The following is a 23,204-nucleotide window of genomic DNA, read 5'->3' on the forward strand; positions in this document are numbered from 1 at the left end:
TATTGAAAATTTAGAGGTTTATTTAACAGTGTTGTAAGCTGCTCCCTGGCATGAGTTCTAAATAAAGACCTGCAGCAGGGATTTCCCTATTCTAAGGGAAGTGTGGAGACCAGGCTATAATTAAACGGACACTATACAGTTAATTCAGTGTTCCTGGATACAATACAACCTTTTAAAAAAATGAATAATTTCGGAGACCTGTAAATGCCCATGATATTGAAATGCCCAGTTTTCATTGCAATGGAAGGCTCAGAAGATACACCTCTGGAAGATAGCCAAGAGCTTTATTCTGAACAGCAGGAAACCCATGACTCCACTCAGATGCAACTAAGCCCAGTGTCACTTAGTGACAAAACTATATGATGACACTATATCCACACAATCACTGAGCACACAAGAAAGGCAAATAATGTCACACTGAATTTGATTAAATCAAGCTGCTATTACCCGATTGATTGATTGCACTTATATCCCACTTTTCCCCAAGGAGCTGAAGGTGGCATACATGATTCCCCCTTCCTTATTTAATCCTCACAACAACCCTATGAGGTATGTTAGATTGAGAGGCAGTGATTGGTCCAAGGACACCCAGTGAGCTTCAAGGGGATTCAAACCCTGGTTTCCTGGTCATAGTCCAATACTCTAACCACTACACCACACAGGCTCTCAGTCCATTATGAGTCCAGTTGATTATCAGTCCAGAGCAAGCCCAGTTTAAAGATGAAGAATCCTAAAAAGGAAAGTTAACTAGCAGGAAAGTTGAAGTTGCCTGTCAACCGCCTGTGCCTGGACCACAGAGACTGAATAGGTACACACAGGTCACCGGGTCATAGTCACACTATAGCGAGATGCATTGTATTTCTATAGTCTCCCATTGTGGGACTATTGAAGCTTGCAATGACATTATCAAGAGTGCGAGGGAGTCCAGTTTGGAACAGAATCAAGCTAAAGTGATATATTTTCTATCATTAATCCAGCAGTCTTGAAAATATATCATTTTACTCCAGCCCATTCTGCTCCCAGCCAGGGAAAGTTTGCCCATCATCACTAATAATATCACTCTCTGTACTCTAGATAAGCATGAGGAATAATTAAATCTATATTGAGAGGTTACCCAAGGGGCATGCAAGAGAACCATATCATTTTTAATAACGAAGGAACGAAATTGCACTCCAGATGCTTGAGAATACTCTGAAGCTGATCTCTGAAGAGAGGCCCTTTCCAGTGAGCGCAAGCGGTAGGGATTCTATAGTAAATTATTACCACCGTTTGCAGTGTGTTTTCTGTTTTATGGAAATGGGCTCTCATTCATTCGTGCACACTGTACTATGGCACTGTGACACACAGCACATCTCACTACAAAGGATGGTGATGACAACAAGCTGCAATATGTGGGATTTCTGGTATTGCTAGTTGTGTGTTCAAAGTGCATGTGACAGTTTATGTCAGTAATCAGTAAACCAGGAATCAGTAAATCAGACTACAATTATTGTACTGCTTACTGAATATTGCAGTGGGGCCAAGTCCATCTGAAAGGCTGAGGTATCTCAGCATAGTGCCCTTTGGTCAGCCTCCTGTTACATCACTGTAAGCCCTAATGGCTTCTCTGGCAACAGGCAACAGCAATGCTCTGAGAAGGCAGTTTGGAGAGGCCAAACATTTCCTGCAACACTCCAGAGAAGGGGTGGAGAACCTTTTTCAGCCTGAGGGCCGCATTCTTTTCTGGGCAACGTTCCCGTGGGCCATATCCTAGTGGTGGGCAGGGCCAGGGACAGAAGTGGGTGGAGCAATGGAGGTTCATTTTCCCATTTGTATAACAGTTAGTTTATTTATTATTTTATTTATTTATTTATGATTTGATTTATATCCTGCCCGCCCTCCCAGCAGGAGCCCAGGGCGGCAAACAAAAGCATGACAAACACTTTAAAACATCATGAAAACAGACTTTAAATTACATTTAAAAAACGACTTTAAAAACATTTTTTTTAAAAGCTCTGAAGACATCTTTTAAAAAAGGTTTAAATTTTTTTTAAAAAAAAAGGTTTAAAAACATATTAAAATGCAATTCCAACACAGACGCAGATTGGAATAAGGTGTCAATTTAAAAGGCTTGTTGGAAGAGGAAAGTCTTCAATAGGCGCCGAAAAGATAACAGAGATGGTGCCTGTCTAATATTTAAGGGGAGGGAATTCCACAGGGTAGGTGCCACCACACTAAAGGTCCATTTCCTATATTGTGCAGAATGAACCTCCTGATAAGATGGTATCTGCAGGAGGCCCTCACCTGCAGAGCACAGTGATCGACTGGGTATATAAGGGATAAGACAGTCTTTCAGGTATCCTGGTCCTGAGCTGTATAGGGCTTTGTACACCAAAACTACAACCTTGAACTTGGCCCGGTAGCAAATGGGCAGTTTCTACACACACCCCTCTTTATCTTCAATCCAGACAAGCAAGAGGCACGATCAGAGTTCCAGGACACATTCCAGCCAGGAAAAAGCCCTTGGGGTATGAAGCAGGGCCGTTGACTGGTGTGGCCTGCAGAGCATTCCAAGGGCTAGCTAGAGAGACTTGGAGGGGTATATTTGACCCCCAACCCCTCAGGTTCCCAACCCCTGCTCCGGAGTGATCCCAACGCAGTGATGCTCTGAGGTGTGGGAGATTAAAGCTGTTTGGCACTCTCACATTGGGGTCCCAGAAAAGGAAAGGAAAGGGCAGGGGTCAGGAGATGGCCCTGCCAAGGTGCAGAGGTCCTTGCAATTTCCCAGTGGTTCAGATGAGAGTAGTCAGCTTTTGAGCATGCACCGACAGGGGCAGTTGGCTTTGAGCGCCTTGCATGATGAATGCGGAACAGGCTGCACAGTTGCAACGTCTGCACATAAGCTTGAAATATATCACAGTCGTAATTATGAATGGAGTAAGAATTTCAGGTCGAGGGGCTCACCTCATAATGAAAAAAGAGTCCTATATGCTAGCAAAATGTGTATTATGAGCCTGTTAGTTTTAAACTTCGATCAGATCACTAGCTTGCACTGTCCTTTAAAAATGTATGTTCTGCTCATGGTAGAAGAGTCAGATCACTCATTCATCATAGGCAGAAAGCTCTCCCATGGGTGGGTGGGGGAAACCAGTCTCCATGAGAAGAATTATATTGTACAGTAGCCTAAGGGTGGGGGAGAAATTCATTCAGTTACATTTTAATGTGAACCTACCTAGTTTGCACTTTACGATGCAACACATGATGCCACTATCCCATGAAAATTGCACTTTTCCAAATTTTGCAATACATAAGAACGTAAGAAGAGCCTGCCAGATCTGGCCAGTGGCCCACCTTGCCCAGCATCCTGTACTCACAGGCCAACCAGATACCTATGGGAAGCCTGCAAGCAGGACCTGAGCACAACAGTACTTTCCACTCCTGCGGTTTCCGGCAACTGGCATTCAGAAGCATACTGCCTCCAACAGTGGAGGTAGAACATAATGATCTGGGTTAGTAGCCCTGGATACAGTTCACCAACCCAAAAAATGCATATGGATTATGCATTAGAGGAAAGAGCCCACCAACACGTGCATGTTAGTTAAAATAATGTGCAAAATGCATTGTATTAGCAAAAATACAGTGCAAAAATGCCCGCAAAAACATATATAAAATGTCATGTGGCCTTTCTTTAAAAAATTGTAAACTGAGGTGAAAATGAGCCAAACTACACTTCAGGTTGGAGAAATGAGAAACTGAGAGAAAGCAGAGCTGGCATATTTGTTTACCCCTAGGCTAGCACAATGGGATGATTAAAGAAAGAGTTCAGCCAATGGAATCAACAGGAAGGAACACAGAAACATCAGAAGAAGTGGCGGCTGGTGGCTACATGTCAGTGGGGCAATGGAATCTGCTCCAGGGTTTAGTCCAAACTTTCATGGAGCTGTCCAAGTTCGGCCTAAAACCCAGAGTGGATTCTCCTGCCCCGCTGACGTGGAGCCACCAGCGACCATTGATTGAAAGATGCCTTTTACGAAGCCAGACCAACAGTCCATCTAGCTCAATGCTATCTACACTGACTGGCAGTGGCTCTCCAGGATTTCAAGCAGGAGTCTCTCCCAGCCCTCCTGGAGATGCCAAGGACTGGACCTGGGACCCTCTGTATGCAAAGCAGATGCTCTGCCAATATGGTCCTTTCTGGTTACCAAGCTTCGTCTCTCTTTGAAAAATCACAGCTTGTGATCCTCCAAGGCAAAGAGAGCTCACGACATATGACTTGCCAGATGCCTGACAACCCCTCCCCTCTTTCTTGTAGTCCCAAGCAACAGCAATGGCAGGTCTGAGCCTCTGGAAAGCCACCATTCATGGTAGGTGGGCTGCGTTTAGCTTGGCAGGTCACAAACTAAGCCAGCTTCTTTTCCATAGCAACCAAAAATGCCTGCATTAAAATATTACTAAATATTAGAGCTTAGTAAAGCAGTTTATTGGGGGCGGGGGAGGAAGAAGAAAAAGAAAAGTCAGCATGAATCTCAGCTATGACCTTAAACTGAATTTAAATGGAGGGAAAAACAACCTTTCTTTAGGTACAAAAGGATTAAGGGAAAATAGTTCAACTCTCTGTTTCCCCCTCTCTTATCTTGGTTGCAACAGATCCACTGGGCTTGCTGCTGTTTGCAGATAAATGCCTCGGGGGTCACGGAGTTGCCAAGAATAAAGAAAGGAGGATGCTGAGGTTCATCACTTGGATGACATGATTTCTACCTCCTTATGCTATTTGGTATAGAACAGACAGCCTAATATTGGGATCCACTTCAAAAATCTAGTCTGTCTCTGTAACTTGAAGGATCAAGAAGTGCTGAATAGGATATAAAAACCTTTGATGCAATCTGTATTTGTGCTTTTCCACATGCAATGGTGGGCCTGGCATTAGGTAGCCCTGAATGCAACCTGGACTTGCATTTGTCTCCATCCCTTCCTCATTCATCACCATGAAAACATGAAGCTGCCTTTGATCATTGGCCCATCTTGACAAGTACTGGAAAATCTGATTCTGTTCTCAAAGGTCTAAGGCTGGGATGGGAAAGGCAAATTCCAAATTCCATCAGCCCCAGCCATCATGGGCCACAGTCAGGTCCTGCTTCTGGGCTTCCTATTGGGGCATCTGATTGGCCACTGTGGGAACAAAATGCTGGACTAGATGGCCCTTTGACCTGATCCAGCAGGGTTCTTCTGATGGACTGCATTAAACTAATTTACTCAAAGCAGACCCATTGAAATTAATGGCCGTGACTAACTTAGGTCCATTAACTTCAACGGGGCTACTTTGAATAAAAGATAATTTAATACAAACCTATGTTCTTATGTGAGGAATGATGGACATTGTAGTCCAACTACATCTGGGGGGTCATAGAATCATAGAATAGAAGAGTTGGAAGGGGCCTACAAGGCCACTGAGTCCAACCCCCTGCTCAATGCAGGAATCCAAATTAAAGCATACCCGACAGATGGCTGTCCAGCTGCCTTTGGAATGCCTCCAGGGTTGGAGAGCCCACTGCCTCTCTAGGTAATAGGTTCCCCACCCCTGGTCATTAGCAGATACTAGGAACTGAACTTGGAAATCTTTGTGTGTAAAGCATCGGTACTTTACATACTGAGCTACGTAGCCCAGCGCTTTTTCTTACCTGCACAAACACTGCCACTCCCCTCACTTACATCTTTTCTGCTCTACCATATGGCCCCAGCCCTGTCCATAGAACCATAGAATAACAGTGTTGGAAGGGGCCCATATGGCTACCGAGTCCAACTCCCTGCTCAGTGCAGGAATCCAAATTAAAGCAAATCTGACAGGTGGCTGTCCAGCTGCCTCATAAATGCCTCCAGTGTTGGAGAACCCACCACCTCCCTTGGTAACTGGTTCCATTGTCATACCACTCTAACAGTTAGGAATTTTTTCCTGATGTTCAGTTGAAATCTGGCTTCCTGCAACTTGAGCCCATTATTCCGTGTCCTGTGCTCTGGGATGATTGAGAAGAGATCCTGGCCCTCCCCTGTGTTACACCCTTTAAAGTACTTGAAGAGTGCTGTCATATCTCCCCTTAGGCTTCTCAGCCTCTTCTCCAGGCTAAACATGCCCAGTTCTTTCAGTCTCTCCTCATAGGGCTTTGTTTCCAGCCCAGCTAATCATTCCTCTAGGTTCAAGGGGATGGGGGAGGGAAATTTTTCACCAGCCAACCCAAGGACATGCTTCCTCACCCATTTCTGGGTCAACCTGATGTAGCTTAGCAGTGTGCCTTGTGGTTGTGTTTTAACCACAGTATGGTTTCCCTTGTGCCCAGGCCTTAGGAAAATGGCTGTCTGAACTGAGGGCAGGGTTTGAAGCACTCTTGCAAATAGACAGCCATTGGGGGAGGCACTAGTTGGAAGGACTGTTGTCCAGGCCTGTTCCTATAGCTGAAACTGAGCCATAAAGAGATGGAGCTCAGCCAGAGAGTTCCAGAACCAGAGTTTAACAAGACCAAAGGAAGATGTTAACCCAGCAAAAGTCCAGACTTATATAGTCACTGCCAGCTCCTCCTCTACCCACTGGTGGCTGGTGGCTGCACTGGTAGGGTGGAAGGCAGGGAGCCCAACAGTAGGTGGTGCTAGAGCCAATTACAGGCAGAGTCAACTAATTTTGTTTCCATTCTCCTCCCATCGGAGTTCTGCAAGGGCAACAGGGAAGAGGAAACTGACAGTCAGGGCTACACCTTCAATCTGGATTGCTTGCAAGTAAGAAGACAAGCAGGTGGGGCTGGCTGAGGGCAGACTGAGGTTGGCGGGGCAGTGCCCCAGTAGCCCAAATGGACCAGCCTCCATTGTTTCTATCCATTCCTCTGCTGCAGGGCTGGGGAACCTCTGGCCCATGGGCCAAACTTGACTCACCAAAAATGGCTCACCCACCCTACACCAGACATTGATTGATTGATTGATTGAAACTTTATTTTTACCCAGCCCTTTTTCCAAACTGGAACTCAGGGCGGCTTACAAATAAAACTACATGTAGTTAAAAACATAGAAAAACATACAATTAAAATACAATTAAACTATGCACAACCTTAAAACCTTAAAAGGCACTTAAAAATCTAAAAACAATTTAAAATAATACAAATAATAATATAAAACAATAAAACAAGTCTTGTAAAGCCCAATCCTAAACACCTTCTATCCCAAAAGCCTGTCGGAATAAAAAAGTCTTTACTTGCCAACAGAAGGATGGCAAGGAGGGGGCCATTCGTGCCTCCCTAGGAAGGGAGTTCCAGAACCTAGGAGCGGCCACCGAGAAGGCCCTATCTCGCTTCCCCACCAATCACACTTGCGAGGGTGTTGGGACTGAGAGAAGGGCCTCTCCTGAAGATCTCATGATGTCAGGTGTGGGGCAGAGAATGGTGGGGCTTCAAAGGAACAACTGGGAGCTCAAAGTGAGCTCTCTGATTGTTCCTTTGATGGAGCAAGGTGCATTCCCATCGCCCATTAGCTGAACCAGAGGTTCAAAGAGCTGCGTGGAGCTGTTTCAAAGCCCTTTTTGCAAGCAGTCCATGCTACTCTTTGAACCTCCCACTTTGAGGGATCTAAAGAGCAGTACAGGGCTGTTTGCAAAAGAGCTTTCAAACAGTTTGCACCGTGCTTGGAAGTCCCAACAATTGGGACTTCAAAGCAAAGCAGCACCTGACATCATAGTGACTGAGTGTTGTGCAACTCTGTCCACCTGTCAAATTTGGCCCAGCAGGGGTGGGGAGCCAACAAAGTTTCCCCACTCTGGCTTTGCTGGGTAATTCCCTGCAGCCCCTTTCCCTAAGGAGACTCTACATCCCATGTGGACCTTTCCTCCTTAGTAGAACCCTGGCTATAGAGCAATTTGGCAACCAAGTTAGTGCTCCTCCAGTAACTGGGTTTCTGTCAGGAACAATGGGGCAGAATCAGAGATCAAGGCAAGGCTCAGTATGGTCAGGTCAGAGGGTCCCTTGGAGGACCAGAGGATGAATCCTTGAGATGGGGCTTGTCAGGCTGCTTGTGAACTCCTGTGGGTCTAGGTCAGACAGGATTCTCCTGACAGGTGTCTACCAGCTCACTCTTGGGCACTTTCTCAGGCTCACCATCTAGAGCACGTGTCCCTTCTGCCTGACAGTTGGGGCAGCACTGTCTGAGATACAGGAGCTTCAGGAGCTGTGAGGAACAAGGCCGAAAGTGCATTCTATATGCTGTCATTATAGGAAGCAACAATTAGGTCCTCTGCAAGAGCATGTGGGATCCAGCTATCCTTAACGCCTATCATAGGAGCTGCCAAGGCTACAATGCAAGCTGAAAGGCTCTGTTCACATTTTCAGCGGCTGCTGTTATCTTCAGATGGCCGTAGCTGTCAACAGGAGTTAAATACTTGCATTCATCCCAACTAATTACATAGGATTTATCAGGTGGCAGCGTGACGATATAATCTATGACAGGGGGAATCAGTTACTCTCCGGTGATAAAGGGCCACCTGATGGACATCCTTTTATTCTTCTGCTTGCCATTCTTTTGTTCCCAAATATATGTGCTGCCAGTGTGGTGGTGTTTTCTCCCCCAGACAGTCAATTCCACTCAGCTCCCTCTGAGTTAAATCAACTAGCTGGTTTGCTTCAAGATACCCTGCAGATTTCATAATCCCCAACCTTCCTTTCAGCTTTGACCACCTTTTGTTTCTTTGTAGGAGTTGTGTTGCACTTTTAAATGTGGACCATTTCACTCACACACACACACACACACACACAGAGAGAGAGAGAGAGAGAGAGAGAGAGAGAGAGAGAGAGAGAAGCATTGATTTGCCACTGAATGTATCTTCATAGCTATAGCCAGTCAGAGCTCGACAATGGGTATGCACTTGTAAAGTCATGTGTGTTGCCCTCATGCTTCATATTTTTGCAGACATGCTCTTCAGGGAGGGGGCATAGGCAGAGCACATGTAGAAATCCCAATTTCAATCCCCAGCATTTCCAGTTAAAATGACCAGGTAGGAAAGATCACAGAGAGCTGCTGCCAGTCAGAGTAGACAATGAGGGACTAGATGAATAAACAGATGTTATGAGGCAGTTTCCTGTGTTCTTAGCTACAATCCTAAAGTGTGGGAGGGGGCAATATCTAAAGGTTGTTCTGCCGCCTCATCCAATGCCCTCCGGCTATGTTCTTGTCAGCAGACTGGAAGTGACTGGAGGAACACTCTGTGCCCCTCTGTCTATTTCTAGGCTAGGCTGAGATTTTTATTTTTAATTTTTAAAAACCTTCCCCCCCCATTTCCTCTCCCATTGCTGCTTCACAGCATGCATGCACACTAGGGATGGAAGGATGTGTCAATTTCAGTTCTTGCTTTTCTTATTTTTCCAAGCTTAAATTCAATTCTCCATATTGCTGCAGCAAAAAAAAAATCTTGAACATTTTAGTGCAAATTTGTTCTAATTTCTGTGTGCAATTTTGATTAATGTACACATTTTTGCAAGCATGTTTCACTAATATAATGATTCTTTTTATTTATTTTCACTAATATATTCATTTTTATGCACAATTTACCCTAAAATATACATTTTTATAAACATCATTTGGTTGGAGAACCGCACTGCAAAATTTGCAGAAGTGCAAGTTTTGAAGGACGTGCTTAACTCTCCCAATGATTTAAGGATGTGCTTAACTCTCCAGATGAAACCAATGAGTTTTTTAAGTGTTCAGCTTTGTCTGGATCACATACCCAAATTATGTTTCAGAAACCCAGTTGGTTTCTACTACTTTCCTTTCTGTACCCTAGTGACCCTCTAGCTGTTGTTGGTTTCCAGATCCCATCAGCCCCACCCAGCATCGCCAATGATCAGGGATGATGGGACTTGTCGCCCAACAATATCTGGATGTCTTCCAGTTAGCCACCCCTGCTGTGTGCCCTTTGTTTGCATGCAACAGCAAATAAAAATGGAGAGCCAGCCCCCAAATAGACAATGATTCTTCTTGGGAGTCAGTTCATTGGCTACTCACACTAGTGTAATAAAGCAGCTATGTTATTAGTATATGGGTGTAAGTATTAATCCTTGTTCTTTGTCTGCTGTTCTGTACTGCTGTTGGCCTTCTGTTATTGTGAACATTATACAGCCATCTACTGGGAAAAGCCTATAATTGTTGAGCCTTGTTCTCTTCTATGTAAAATTAATAATAGTTAGGACCTTACAAAAACAAAAGCAGGTCCAATTGAAAGGAAACCCGTCAACAACAACAACAAACAATAACAATAACAACAGTGATGATGAATCACCTTGTTATATGTGTCTCAAGACAATTTACAAACATACCATAAAGACAGCTAAAAAATAGTTTAAAAACAAACAATTTAAGATTGGTTTAAAAACTATACAGCATGAACTCCTAAGGCAGGGACCTTTTCAACTACCTGGAAAAGCTTTTCAAAACAAAAATGTATTCAGTTGTTTCCAGTAAGTACAGATGCTTGTTGTACCTCAACAGAAATGCTGTTCCCCAGAACAGGGGCAGCCACCCTGAAAGCCTCAGGTTTCTGGTATTTTGGGGACTTTAAGGAGAAACGCTCCTGTAGAATGCAGTAACTTGCTGGGCATAAAAGGGATAAAGAGGTTTTTCAAGTTACCTGATCTTGAGCAGTATAGTTAGTACCAAAACCTTGAACTTGGCCCGGTAGCAGACTGGCAGCCATAGCAAATCCTTCAAGCAAGGTGTTACATGCTGGCAGTAATGTGATCCCACAAGCAACCTAGCTGCCATGTTCTGCACTAGCTGAGCCTCCAGACCAACCTCAGGGGCAATCGCACATAAAGTGCATTGCACTAATCCAACCTTGAGGTTACCAGTGCATGGACAACTGTGGCCAATCTACCCTTATCTGGGAACAGCTTAGCTATCTTACCTGCCATAACTGGTAAAAGACCCTCCTAGCCACCGAGGGCACCTGTGTCTCCAATGACAGAGCTGGGCCTAGGAGCACCACCAGACTTGTAAACCAAACCAAACAGCATATATTAATAAAATTTCATAGCTTCCCCTAATTAGCTTTTTTAAGATGTTGGCAACAATTAAACTAGCAGAGGGCACTATTCAACCCTCATTTACATCAGTTTTGTGCCTTCTACAAGTTTAATTATTGACAGCTTATTGCAGAAGCTGTAATTACTGAGAAACCGTAAAACTTTCATTAATACAGGCAGTTTGGTTTGGTGTACATAATTAATACTGAGAACACACTCAGAACAGGTTAACATAAGAATGTGTGAAGCCCTGCTAAGAAATATTGCTAGTGTTGTTCAAACTCATTTCTCCTTCCAATAAAGGATGGTTTTCCAGACCAGAGCTTCTAAATTTACCTCTCTGGACCTAAATTTTGCCCACTTTCTTTGCCCTATGAAGAGTTTTTTCATCAGTTCAAGACTAACTGGAGCAGGGGTGAGGAACTTGTGGCCCTCCCAATGTTGTTGGACTCTACCTCCCAATATCATAAAAGGCAGAAAACATCCACAGCATATTTGGAATTACAGCCTACATCCATGTTTTCTGTGTATCCCAAGTAGGAACCTTCCCAAGACATTTCACTTGCCTTATTGCAACTCTTCTAGTTTTATTTGCAATTCCTTGCATTTTCACCCAAGCAGGAACCTCCAAGTTTGCCTTTGAGATTTTGCTTTAAGTGAAATTCACTGGCTAATACAACTGGCTGCCCTAATTAGGGGTCCAGTTGCTTATGACCCTGTCAAATCGGAGTACATTTCTTTCAGTTGGAGAGATTTGCTGTGATTGTGAAATGTTTGTGGACAAGTGCAGTGTGGCCAAACAGGGAGATGGAGAGCATTGAGTTTAACCATTGGTATTTGATTGGTGAGCTGGTCTGACAAATGAGTTATGTCCCTATTTCCCAACAGTGATATCATTACCTTATACATTAATATTCTTTTAATCCTTGTTTCTATAGGATGGGGATTAAGGTGGTCTGTGGGTCAGAAAAAGGTTGAAGGAAAGGCAGATTAACCTACAATCTACCAAGAAGATATCCTAAGCAAACCCCATTGAAATGAGTGTTCTTCCATACTCTTGAGGAGCACTCATTCATTTCAGTGGGCACATCCAGGAGAACTGTGGCCTTAGATCTGGCCCACCAGATGTTGAGCTACAGCACATTGCCCATGCTAGCCTGGAGCATTGTAGCCCTACAACATCTGGAGAACAAGAGGTTCCCCATCCTTGCCTCAGACAATCAAACTTCAGGGGAACACTTAAGCTCATCGATGCCAACAAAATTTGCCAACCAGGCATTACTTATTCCCCACTGACATCACATTGATTGTTATAGCTTGGGTCCAGCAAAGCCTATCTGTGAAGGGAAGGAGAGGAGCCCTTCCATTCATGGAACCAGCTTTCAGAGCTTCTGAAAATTATACTGGAGGGAAGGAATGTTATTTTCTCTAATTGCCCCTTCCCCCTGGACTGCCCCCTGCCACGCCCCATGTGGAAGGGCTGTGGCTCAGTAACAGAGCATCTCCTTTGCATGCGAAAGGTCCTAGGTTCAATCCCCAGCATCTCCACGTAGGCTTGGTAATGATTTCTGCCTGAAACCCTAGTCAGCTGCTGCCAGTCAGTGCAGACAATACTAGGTTGGTTCGACCAATCATCTAACTCAGTATAAGGCAGCTTCCTCTGTTCCTGTGTTCTTCTGGATGGTCCCCCAACCCTTCAGAGCAGATCCTGGGGTACTGGAGCTGCATGGGACAAGGAAATCAGAGACCCAACAGCAGAAATCTGCGCATGGAACTGTATGACCTAGTTGGATATCACCCAATAATAATAATAACAGCGGCAGCAGCAACCTTTGAAAACACTTTAGATATATGATGCCTAGGATCCTAGATGTAAAAGCCTGATGAACAAACAGACCCCATGAGTGTTCATCCAAAACAGCCACCTTCCATCAGTCATGTATAAGAGAGACTCGTGTTTCTACGGGGGATTCCAGTGCTGCTGCCAATATTAAGACTTCTTTTTCTTAGATGCGAACAGCGGTGACTTCTCTAGATTTTTGCACATAAATTTTTAATCACAGCCTCTTCTCTGCTGCCGGTGATTGAGTTCCATACCGCAGCTAATGGCATTTCTTGTAATATTCATCCATTTAAAATATGTATGTGGATGCCATATCTTATTTTTCAAGGGGAGCTTGTAGAAGACCATGAGCAAGTAATAGCAGTCACACGCCAGTTAAACCACGACACATTTGCCATATGTTTGATCACTGGGGCAATTGTAAAATACAGGACTCCCTGTCTCAAATAGGCAATGTTTTACACAAGGTCGGTACAATAGTCTGCGTGGCATTTGGCCATCTGCCTCAATCTTAATCCAAATGAAACCCAGGCTATAAATTTCCTTTGACATCAATGGGAATGGGATTGAGTGTCTAAATATATGCCCTCTGGCTGAAATATATTCAGAGATAACGTACTTTTAAAAGTCAGGAGGGTCAAGCTGCTCTAGGTGAATTAATTTTTAAACAAGAGGCATTCGGGAATTTAATATCCTTGAGTAATTACTTTATGAAATGATTTCTTGAGCTGGGCAGGTTTTCTCTGCTAGGGCCAAATTAACCAGTATACTAACTATGCTGAAGAGCTGTGGTTGATTTATTAGGATCAACCAGGATGAAAACCAGAAAGCTCCTGGTTTGCAGAACTCATCCTGCTACCTGTTGGAAAGGTGACTCCCATTGAATCTCCAGAACCCAACAGGACTGGCAGTTGAACATTACTTAAACACTGCTAATGGGACCACATCCTCCACGGCACCAAAGGCCAGCAGGCTATCTGAGCAATCTCAGAGCAGGCTAGCTTAGAGGACTCCATGGGAACAGTGGAGGGGCTGGTGTTGTTGCCCCTCCCAGTGTCTGTCACCTGATGCAGCTGCCTTACTCTGCCCAATGGCAGGGCTGGCCCACTCCTGGTTTGTGCACTGATGCCACCTGAGTCTGTAGAGTGGAAGGCAAATGGAGAAGCACTTCAGGCATGGTTTTCCCTCCTTAACCCCTTTTTCAGTAGCAGACCCAGGTTTCTTATAACACATAGCTTTGTCTTTTATTCCAAAACCATATCAGTGCAAGCTTTGCATATCAGTGCAAAAATAATCAAACTGGCTTTCCCAGTTCATATATCCAACTGCTTCTCCAAATCTACTTACGAGACGCCAGACTGGCCAAAACCATTCAATACCCCCATACACATACACACACTTCTTTCTGGATCGTAGCAAACCACCCATTCAACGGACAGGCCAAAGCAGGGTTCCTTTCTCCAGTTCTTAGCCATTCCATTTCTTTGAATGGTTGTGATTCACCAAAGGGTGGTACCCTAGTCAGAGCTCCAGGGAAATGACCACCATGATCCTATGGAATCATCAGTGCAGGCTGATGGTCATTGGGACTGGTGGGGCGGAGGTCAGGGTGGCCAACAGTAGGGGGAGCCAGAGCCAATGAGAGGCAGAGCCAATGAATTCTTGTTTTGTCTCCATCCCCCTCCCTACAGGAGAATGGGTCGTAAGTAGGGGTAGAAGGAGGGATGCATTTTTTCCAATCTTAAATGCTGCTCTCCACATTTCTGCAGCAATTTGGGAATTTTGTTTTTAAAAATCCTCATGAAAAATCTTCAACATTTTTGTCCAGATTTTTCCAAATAAACATATTTTTTGGTATGCAGTTTTGACAAATGTACACATTTTTGCAAGCAGTTTCTCTAACATCATACATTTTTGTATGCTATTTTCACTAATATATTTATGTTTATGCACACTTTCCCCTAACACATGCATATTTTTAAACATTGGTTGGTTGGCGAACTGCATTGCAAAATCCAAATAGATGTGAATTTTGAAGGATGGCTGTGTTTCAGTTCACATCTTGTTTTGGAAAGTGCGAATTTAATTTGGCTTGAAATACAAACTGACCTAGCCTCACTCCCACATACCGGGACGGTGCAGAAGCAAGGTAGCGGTGACGTTGAGACAGTTCAGGTGCGCAGGATAAACCAGTCTGCTACTCCTGCCAATCTGCCTGCACCACTTAAGCTTGCCACCATCCTGCCCCACACTGGCCCCATACACGGAAGTGTTGCCACTGCCAGCAGGTCAGGTTCATCCCGGTGTCTTCCTCATCAGCCGCTCCTGCTCTCAACAATGAATGCTCTTCCTAACAATGAATGCTCTTCCTAACAATGAATGCTCTTCCTAACTTCATGTAGAACAGTTGTGGGGAACTTTTGGGCCCCCAGATGTTGCCGAACTTCAACTCCTATAAGCCTCACCAAGCATGGCCAATGGCCAGGGATGATGGGAGTTGTAGTTCAGCAATATCTGGAAGGACAAAGGTTCCCTGCGCCTGCAAATGGATTCCACCCCCTTCTAGTTATATATCAGATTGTTCATCAGGAAAGGGTTAATACTGCTGACGTCTCCCATACCTTGGGGCTGGCATGTTCCTCCACTGTATCCAGGGCAGCACTTCCAGTCCAGTGATGTCACAATCATATGCTTGATCCTGTAAGCTTGGTGAGTCCTTGACTGGGAGCTGCAAGGTGATTTGGGAAGCAAATGTTAGCGGGGCTCTGTCTCAGATGAATGGGTATGATACAGGACGATACACTGGTAATAGGCCACAGAGGGATTGTTTTTGAAGTCTATTGATTGCATCCTGTGCACAACCACAACTGAATGCTATTACAGAAGAGCCTCATGTCAACCCAAAAGAAAATAAAGACTTCAGGAGCACAGCTGAAATTAATAGGGGGGGCAGGGGGAGAGATTCTCTTTATTTTCATATGCATTTTTTCCATATCTTTAGCCACTCTTCGGCAAAAGATCTCAGAGCAGCTTACACACTTTCCTTCCCCTTTTGATGATGGTGAAGGCGATGGTAGTGGCGTTTGGATGCTGCTTAATTGCCAAGGTGGCAATTTCTCTCTCTCTCTCTCTTTCTGATAGTCCCTTCTCCCTGTTTCCTCCCCCTCCTACCCACCCACATGAAATTAGACCAAAGGTCACAGGTTACCATAGGGCAGGAGTTGAGAACATTTTTCAGCCTGAAGGCCACATTCCCTTATGGCAAGCTTCCGAGGGCCATGTGCCAGTGGTGGGCAGGGCCAGATGCAAAAAAAAAAGGGCAAAGCATCAGATCTAAATCTTACCTGGGTACAGTAGGCTAGTGTCTACCCACATTCACACACCCCTCTCTATCCTCCAGCCAGCCAGCCAGCAAGATGGATGATGATATTCAAGGACCCATCCCAGCCAGACAAAAACACTCTTGGAGGATGCAAAGTTTGGTCAGTAGGGGACAGGGCCTGGGTGGAGGGCATAGCATGGGGAGAGTCCTGAGGGCCAGACAGAGAGGCTTTCGGATCCTAGGCCTGAGGCTCCCCATGCCTGCCACAGCCTATGAGTCATGTGCAGGAGCACTTCTGTTGCCCCCACTTGTTAATGGGGACTGTGTCCTTTATAATACCTGATGGAACGCCTCTCCCGACATGAACCCACCCGTACACTACGCTCAATGTCAAAGGCCCAAGGGAAGCTCGGAGTCTGGCAACAAGGGAGAGGGCCTTCTCAGTGGTGGCCCCCAAATTATGGAATGATTTTGTTGATGAGGTGCGCCTGGCGCCAACACTGTTATCGTTTCAGCGCCAGGTCAAGACTCCTCTTCTCCCAGGCATTTTAGCATGTGTTTTTAAATTGCTTTTTAAAAATGTGTTTTTAAATTTGTATATTTGTTTTTAATGTTTTTAATTGTTGTAAACCGCCCACAGAGCTTCGGCTATGGGGCGGTATACAAATGCAATAAATAAATAAATAAATAAATAAATAAATAAATAAATAAAGTGCAGAAAGACGAATGCAGGGGCTTCCTCAAGAAATGAGAAGACCATGACAAATGTCATGGGAAAGGATGATGCTCATTCCTTACTTGAGCAAAGGACTCCTTAAAAAGTAAAGGAGGGAAATGATAACTTATAGAATCATAGAATCATAGAGTTGGAAGGGGCCTTGTAGGCCATTGAGTCAACCCCCTGCTCACAGCAGGAAATCCACAGCTAGAGCATCTCCCGCAGATAGCTGTCCAGCCTCTGCTTGAAGACATCCAGCGAAGGGGATCCCACCACCTCCCTAGGCAGTCGGTTCCATTGCTGAACTGCCCTTACTGTCAAGAAGTTCCTTCTAATGTCCAATCTGAATCTATGCTCCTGCAACTTAAAACCATTAGACCTAGTCCTACCCTCTGGGGCAGCAGTGAACAAATCTGTACCCTCCTCTATGTGACAGCCCTTCAGGTACTTAAATTCGAAAGCAAGTTACATAAAAAGCCATCCGATTTGCAGTCTTCGCAACAGAGGTTTCTGTTTGAGTTTTCATTCCCTATGTTGGCAAAAATGAGTGTCTGGGAGTGCAGTGGGCTGAGGGCAAACTGGGTAAATATTCGTTTGTAAGTAGCTAAAATTATGCTTTCCACTTCAGCATGACTATGAATAAGCCACCAAGCAAATATGGGTCATTAAGAGGATGAAATTTGGTTCCAAAATATTCCTGTCCACTCAAAGCTTCTGCTCAAGTGAGGCCTCAGGAACCTTCCCAGGTTTCTAGAGTCACATGTAATTAATGCGGAGATTTCAGCAACCAAACTGCTTTCTAGGGTTTGTCCGTATTTATTTCTTACCAATGGGGTCCACTCAGGATTGCTTTGGGTGTGAAAGTTCAGTAACAACAGCACACTCATGTGTGGCCTGGACATACTGCTAGTGAAATACACGACAAGGAAGTTGCACACTTACTCTGCAGGACATTAATATGAACATCCTTGTTATGAGTCAAACCACTGGTCCAACTAACCTAATAGCGTCTATATTGGGGTCGTCTTCATGGTACTCTCCAGATGTTGTGGGACTACTGTTCCCATCAGCCCTGACCACTGGCCATATTGGCTGGGGGTGATGGGAGTTGTAGTTAACAGCATTGAGAGGGGACTATGTCGAATACCTCTGGTCAATACTGAAAGGCAGCAGCATCCCAAGACCTTAGAGAGAGTTCTCTCTAAGCTCTGATAACTGAAGACCCTTTTAATTGGAGATGTCACAGGCTGAATTTCACAATGCAAAACATGTGCTCTGCTGCTGAGCTATGGCCATCTGCTAGCCACACTTCACACTGGGTGCAGATGTGCATCTTCTTTCAATCAGAAACACAAAAGGCAGATGCACGAGTCATTCGTGTATCTGTAGTTGCCATACGATTCCAACATCCAAACTGCACCTAACGTACAGAGCGAGGACTGCTGTGTTGCTTGAAACTTTAAAGAATTGATGAATTATGGCTCTGACTTCAAATAAGGGCCAAGAGCAGCCATGTTTGTTTGGGAAAGGGTTGTAGCTCAGTGGTAGAGCAGAAGGTCACACCTTCAATCCCCAGCATCTCTAGGCAGGGATGGGAGAGGACCTTTCCTGAAACCCCAGAGAGCCGCCACCAGTCTGTGTAGATAGACCAATAATCTGAGTCATTATGTTGCAGCTGCCTATCTTCCTAAGCTCATGTTTGTCCATAAGCAAAGCAAATTGTGTATGTCTGATTTTAACATCATGGGGGTCTCTGGTTGAGGGGAGCTGACCTCTCCCTCCCCCAATTTACCTCCCTGTGGCCAGTCTCCCAAAATTCTTTTTGCCCCAGACCACTGCATGGGTCCTGGTTGGGATCAAAGTGCCTGGAGCAATGGACCACAGGGAGGTAAGAGAAGGGGTTCACTGAGTGGGGCAAAGCCGCTACACTTGCTTCCTGGGAGGTGGGTCGCTTTTGCATACCAGAAAGGGGATCAGGCAGCAGGGAGGTTGGCTCAGTGCAAAGACACTGATGGGAGCACCAGATTGGCTCCACTGGTGTGCTTGCATTGCATCAGTGTCCCTCCCTCCGCCTCACCCCTCACCCTCTCTAGGTTCACCAGCCATGGGGCAAGGGGAGGGAAAAATACCAGCAGAAATCAATGCAGTCTCTTGGCAAATAGATAAAGCCCTGGCTGAGTGAAAACGTCCCTCCTTTCTTGGTGTCATCTTCTGGCTAAGGAAGTTGGGAGTAAGATTTTAACTATTTGAGGGGGGGGATATTTCAAGGCCACTAACACTCCTCCCAACTCCCCAATGCTGCCAGCTACTATGTTTAATTCCCCATAATGATCCTTGGAATGATGGTTGTTGTGTCATTCCAGAGGATTATGGGTAATTAAAAGTGGCATCTGCAAGTACTGAAGGGCTGAGGAGGGAATGCTGGTGAAGTGCCCCAGCCCTCAAGATTCAATCCCCATGAAGGAGTTTTGCCCCCTCTTTTCTTGCCTAAGTTTGGGGTGAAGTTTTGGAATTTCTAAATTTTGTCACATCTGCATTAATGGTGTCAATTTAAAAAGTAATAACTCAGTATTATTTATTTTAAAATGTTATACATTGTAATCGATCTTATCGTCTTATGCTGATTACAAACACAAACACCTGAAAGATCGTCTTATCCCTTATATACCCAACTGATCACTGCGCTCTGCAGGTGAGGGCCTCCTGCAATTATCATCTTCTCAGGAGGTCTGTTCTGCACAACATAGGAAGTGGACCTTTAATGTTGTGACAGCTACCCTTTGGAATTCCCTTCCCTTAAATATTAGACAGGCACCACCTCTGTTATTTTTTTGGTGCCTAATGAAGACCTTCCTCTTCCAACAAGCCTTTTAAGTAGATACCTTATCCCAGTCTGCATCTGTGTTGGAATTGCTTTTAAAGATATTTAAAAGCTATTTTTTAAAGATGTTTTAAAGATGTTTTGTTCTAAGATATTTTAAAGTATTTTGCATTTAAGATGTTTTAGAGTGCTTTTAGTGTTTTTGTTTGCCGTCCTGGGCTCCTTCTGGGAGGAAGGGTGGGTTATAAATTTAAATCATCATCGAGATGAAACATAGGTTTTGAATCCATACTAAAACCACAGAGGTAACATCACAGTAATGACACATAACCAAACATCAGTATAACCAAACATCAGCTGATGAAATGATAGTGTTCTGATGAGTGATCTGATCTTGATGTGAAAGTGTCACAGACCCCCCAAATAACTAATGCTGCAACACAGCAAGATGAAAGACCATTTCACACAATACTCAGAGGCTAAGGCTGCAATCCAATACACACTTACCTGGGAGTAAGTCCCATTGAATCCAATGGAGCTTACTTATGAGTCGACATGGATTGCAGCCTAAACTGGGTTTTGCCAATAAGTATACACTCAGCTGAGAGCTGCAGGCAATAATGGCTTTAAAATATAAGTACATATGTCTCATGCTGCCCTGGGCTCCTGCTGGGAGTAAGGGTGAGATATAAATCAAATAATCAATAAATAAATTCACATGTTACATTTTTAGGTAAGCACATAAAAATATAATGTGCAAAGACAATCCATCTTAGATTATTTTTTCCCTACACTGGGATAATCTTCGTGTAAGAAATTACCCCAGCATCATATGTGAATTTAGTATTTATTTTGATGCTGATATTCATGTTCAGAAACTCCTGGCTGCCATCTACAACTGAGTAAGCAAAAACATGTGAATATACTGTGCCATTGTGAGAGAAGTCATTTACCAGCTCAGTATTTCAGAGGTTTTCCCTCATCATCACTTAAAATCCCTTGCACATATATCTATCTCTGTAAGAATAAATAAACGGTTCTGATTGCTGAGGGTTGTAAATCTATTATACTCGGCTCTTCAAGTTAAAATCTGAGCTAAAACTAATACTGTAGCCTGACTTGACTCAAAGAAGAAAAGGTTCTGAGACACAAATCCATGCACAGTTGAAATACTGAACACCTCTGGAATAGCTACCCCCCCTCCTTAATCTTGGTCGGAGGATATCTCAGTGAGCAAGAGAGACCTGAAAATTGAAAAAAGGTTTTGAGTTTTATGAGAGGAGATGGACTGGATTTTAAATCACTCCAAGACTTCACTTGTTTCTTAGATGTATGCAAACCTGCCATCTAGTGGAAAATGGTAAGCTGAATGAACAGGTAATGGGAAATTTTCAACAGTGCTGCAGTGGTAAATTTTGAAATGCTCAAGGAGCTCATTATGGAAGCCATGCTTCCACAGCGCCTATAGACAGCTGTGTTGAGTGTCTGTGTGTGCACACATGTGTGACAAAGAGAAGCAGTTGTTGGTAATCACAAATGGGGAGAGTGCTACTGCACTCAGGTTGCACCTTGTTGCACCTTGTGGGCTTCCCATAGGCAGCTGCTTGGCCATTGTGAAAACAGGATGTTGGACTAGATGGGCCTTTGGCCATATCCAGCAGGGCTTTTTTTATGTTCTTACTAGAAGCTGAGAGTCATAGAACAGCGAGCTGGAAAAGTGTGGTGTAGTGGTTAGCACATTGGACTTTGGTGGGGTAAACCTGCATTACATCCCTGATCAGCTACAGAGTTCATCTGCATGGCCTTGAGCCAATCATTGTCGGAGACTACCCTTCCTAACAAAAGGGTCGCGCAGCAGATAAACTGATCCTCCAAACCCCACCATCGCTATTACCAAGCTTACATCTACTGGCAATAGCCATGTCAGAACATGACATCATCGCCCCTGCTATGAAAAAAAAAGCACTGGAGCTGTGCTTCCCCATATTCCTGCCCAATTATACTGTGAAATGTCATCACACTCCCATAGGATAGAGAGGTAATAGTGGGAAGGGCCATAGCTCAATGGGAGAATCCATGCTTGGCCAGTCCCTGGCATCTCCATGTAGGGCTGGGGGAGACCCCCACTTGTAACCCTGGAGAGCCGCTGCCAGTCAGTGTTGACAATACTGAGCTAGATGGACCAATGGTCTGACTCGGTAGAAAGCAGCTTCCTGTGTTCCTAGTAACTGGTCATTCCACAAAGTACAGGCTCCCTCAGGCTTCTCTGCTTGTGATGCTCCTTGAGGCAGGGATAAGGCACCCAAGCGCGTCCATCTCAGGCTCCAAGCTGAAGAAATTCAGTCCTTAGATGAAAAACGGATGAAATCTGGAGGAGACGAAAACTCATTGACTGTGTGTGCATGTATGCATGCAGCATCTAATTTGTTAGCCAGCCGTACCACGGACTAGCCACACAATGCTAGGCCACTGTCAACCTGGCCACAGAACACAATTACAGAAGTCCACCTTGTTCATAAGCAGCCCTGTCATGCTACGGAGAGTGTGGCGTGCAGACCATGCTTGGATGGTTTGATGCAAAGTATGTGTTTGGTACCAAGAAGAACGAGTTAAAAGGAGACGTGTCAGTAGTGAAGGTGGTGTCCCCTGGGACTGGTGGGGTGGAAGGCAGGGAGGCCCATCATAGGCAGAGGCAGAGCCAATGACAGGCAGAGCCAGATACAATATTAGGCAAAGCCAACTAATTCTGGTCTTGCTCCCCTCCTCTTCCTTGCTGAGTTGTACAAAGCCAACACTGAGGAGGAGGCTGAAAGCCAGTGCCACCCCCTGGACTGGTTGTAATTAAGGAGGTAAGCAGGTGGGGGCTGGTTGATGACAGATTGAGCTTGATGGGACAGTGCCCTATTTGCCCTCATGGATCAGCTTCCACTGAGTATCAGCATGCACTACTGGAAGCAGCTTGCCAGGTGGGGAAGGTTCACTACGTCAGCTTCCCGGCAAGTGGGCCACTGTTGTTTATTAGGAGGGAGAGGGGAAAGGTGGTGGAGAGCTCAACATGGTGCAAACGCATTGGCTTAGCCAATCTGGAACTCCTAGCGATGCATTTGCATTGCGCCAACCTCCCCACTGCCTTGCCCCTCTCCCTCCCTGTACGCAGCAGCAACTGACCTGCTGGGAAGGTAGTGTAGTGGCTCCGTCCCACCCGTTGGGACGCTTCTGCATACCACCCACCTAGCAGTAGTGGCATACGTAGTTGGACAGAGCCATCCTCCTTGTATCGGCACCGCTGCAGTTTCCCTGGAGGGGGCGTGGAAGCCGTGAGGTCAGAGCTGCGCAGCTGACCAAGGAGAGCCCCTGATGGGTGGCAGAAACCCCACTGGTGCAACTGTGCAGCCTCAGCCTCAGCAGCGTGCCATCCTAAAGATGCCCAGATAAGCAGCAGCGAAACTGGTGTCAGAAGGGTGGCTTCACCCCAC

At 45.0% G+C, this 23,204-nt stretch overlaps 1 protein-coding gene across 3 annotated transcripts in view; it reads right to left on the bottom strand.

Moving 5' to 3' along the window:
* Positions 1-23,204, bottom strand: part of MMRN1 (multimerin 1) — a 90,138-nt gene that overhangs the window by 48,349 nt on the left and 18,585 nt on the right. For all 3 annotated transcript variants that reach the window (XM_061583026.1, XM_061583025.1, XM_061583027.1), the window contains exon 3: positions 15,489-15,595. In XM_061583026.1, the coding sequence (XP_061439010.1) occupies positions 15,489-15,595 (107 nt within the window). The remainder of the gene's footprint in view (positions 1-15,488; positions 15,596-23,204) is intronic.

Source organism: Rhineura floridana, chromosome 9 (genome assembly GCF_030035675.1).
Source record: "Rhineura floridana isolate rRhiFlo1 chromosome 9, rRhiFlo1.hap2, whole genome shotgun sequence".
Lineage (NCBI taxonomy): Eukaryota > Metazoa > Chordata > Lepidosauria > Squamata > Rhineuridae > Rhineura > Rhineura floridana.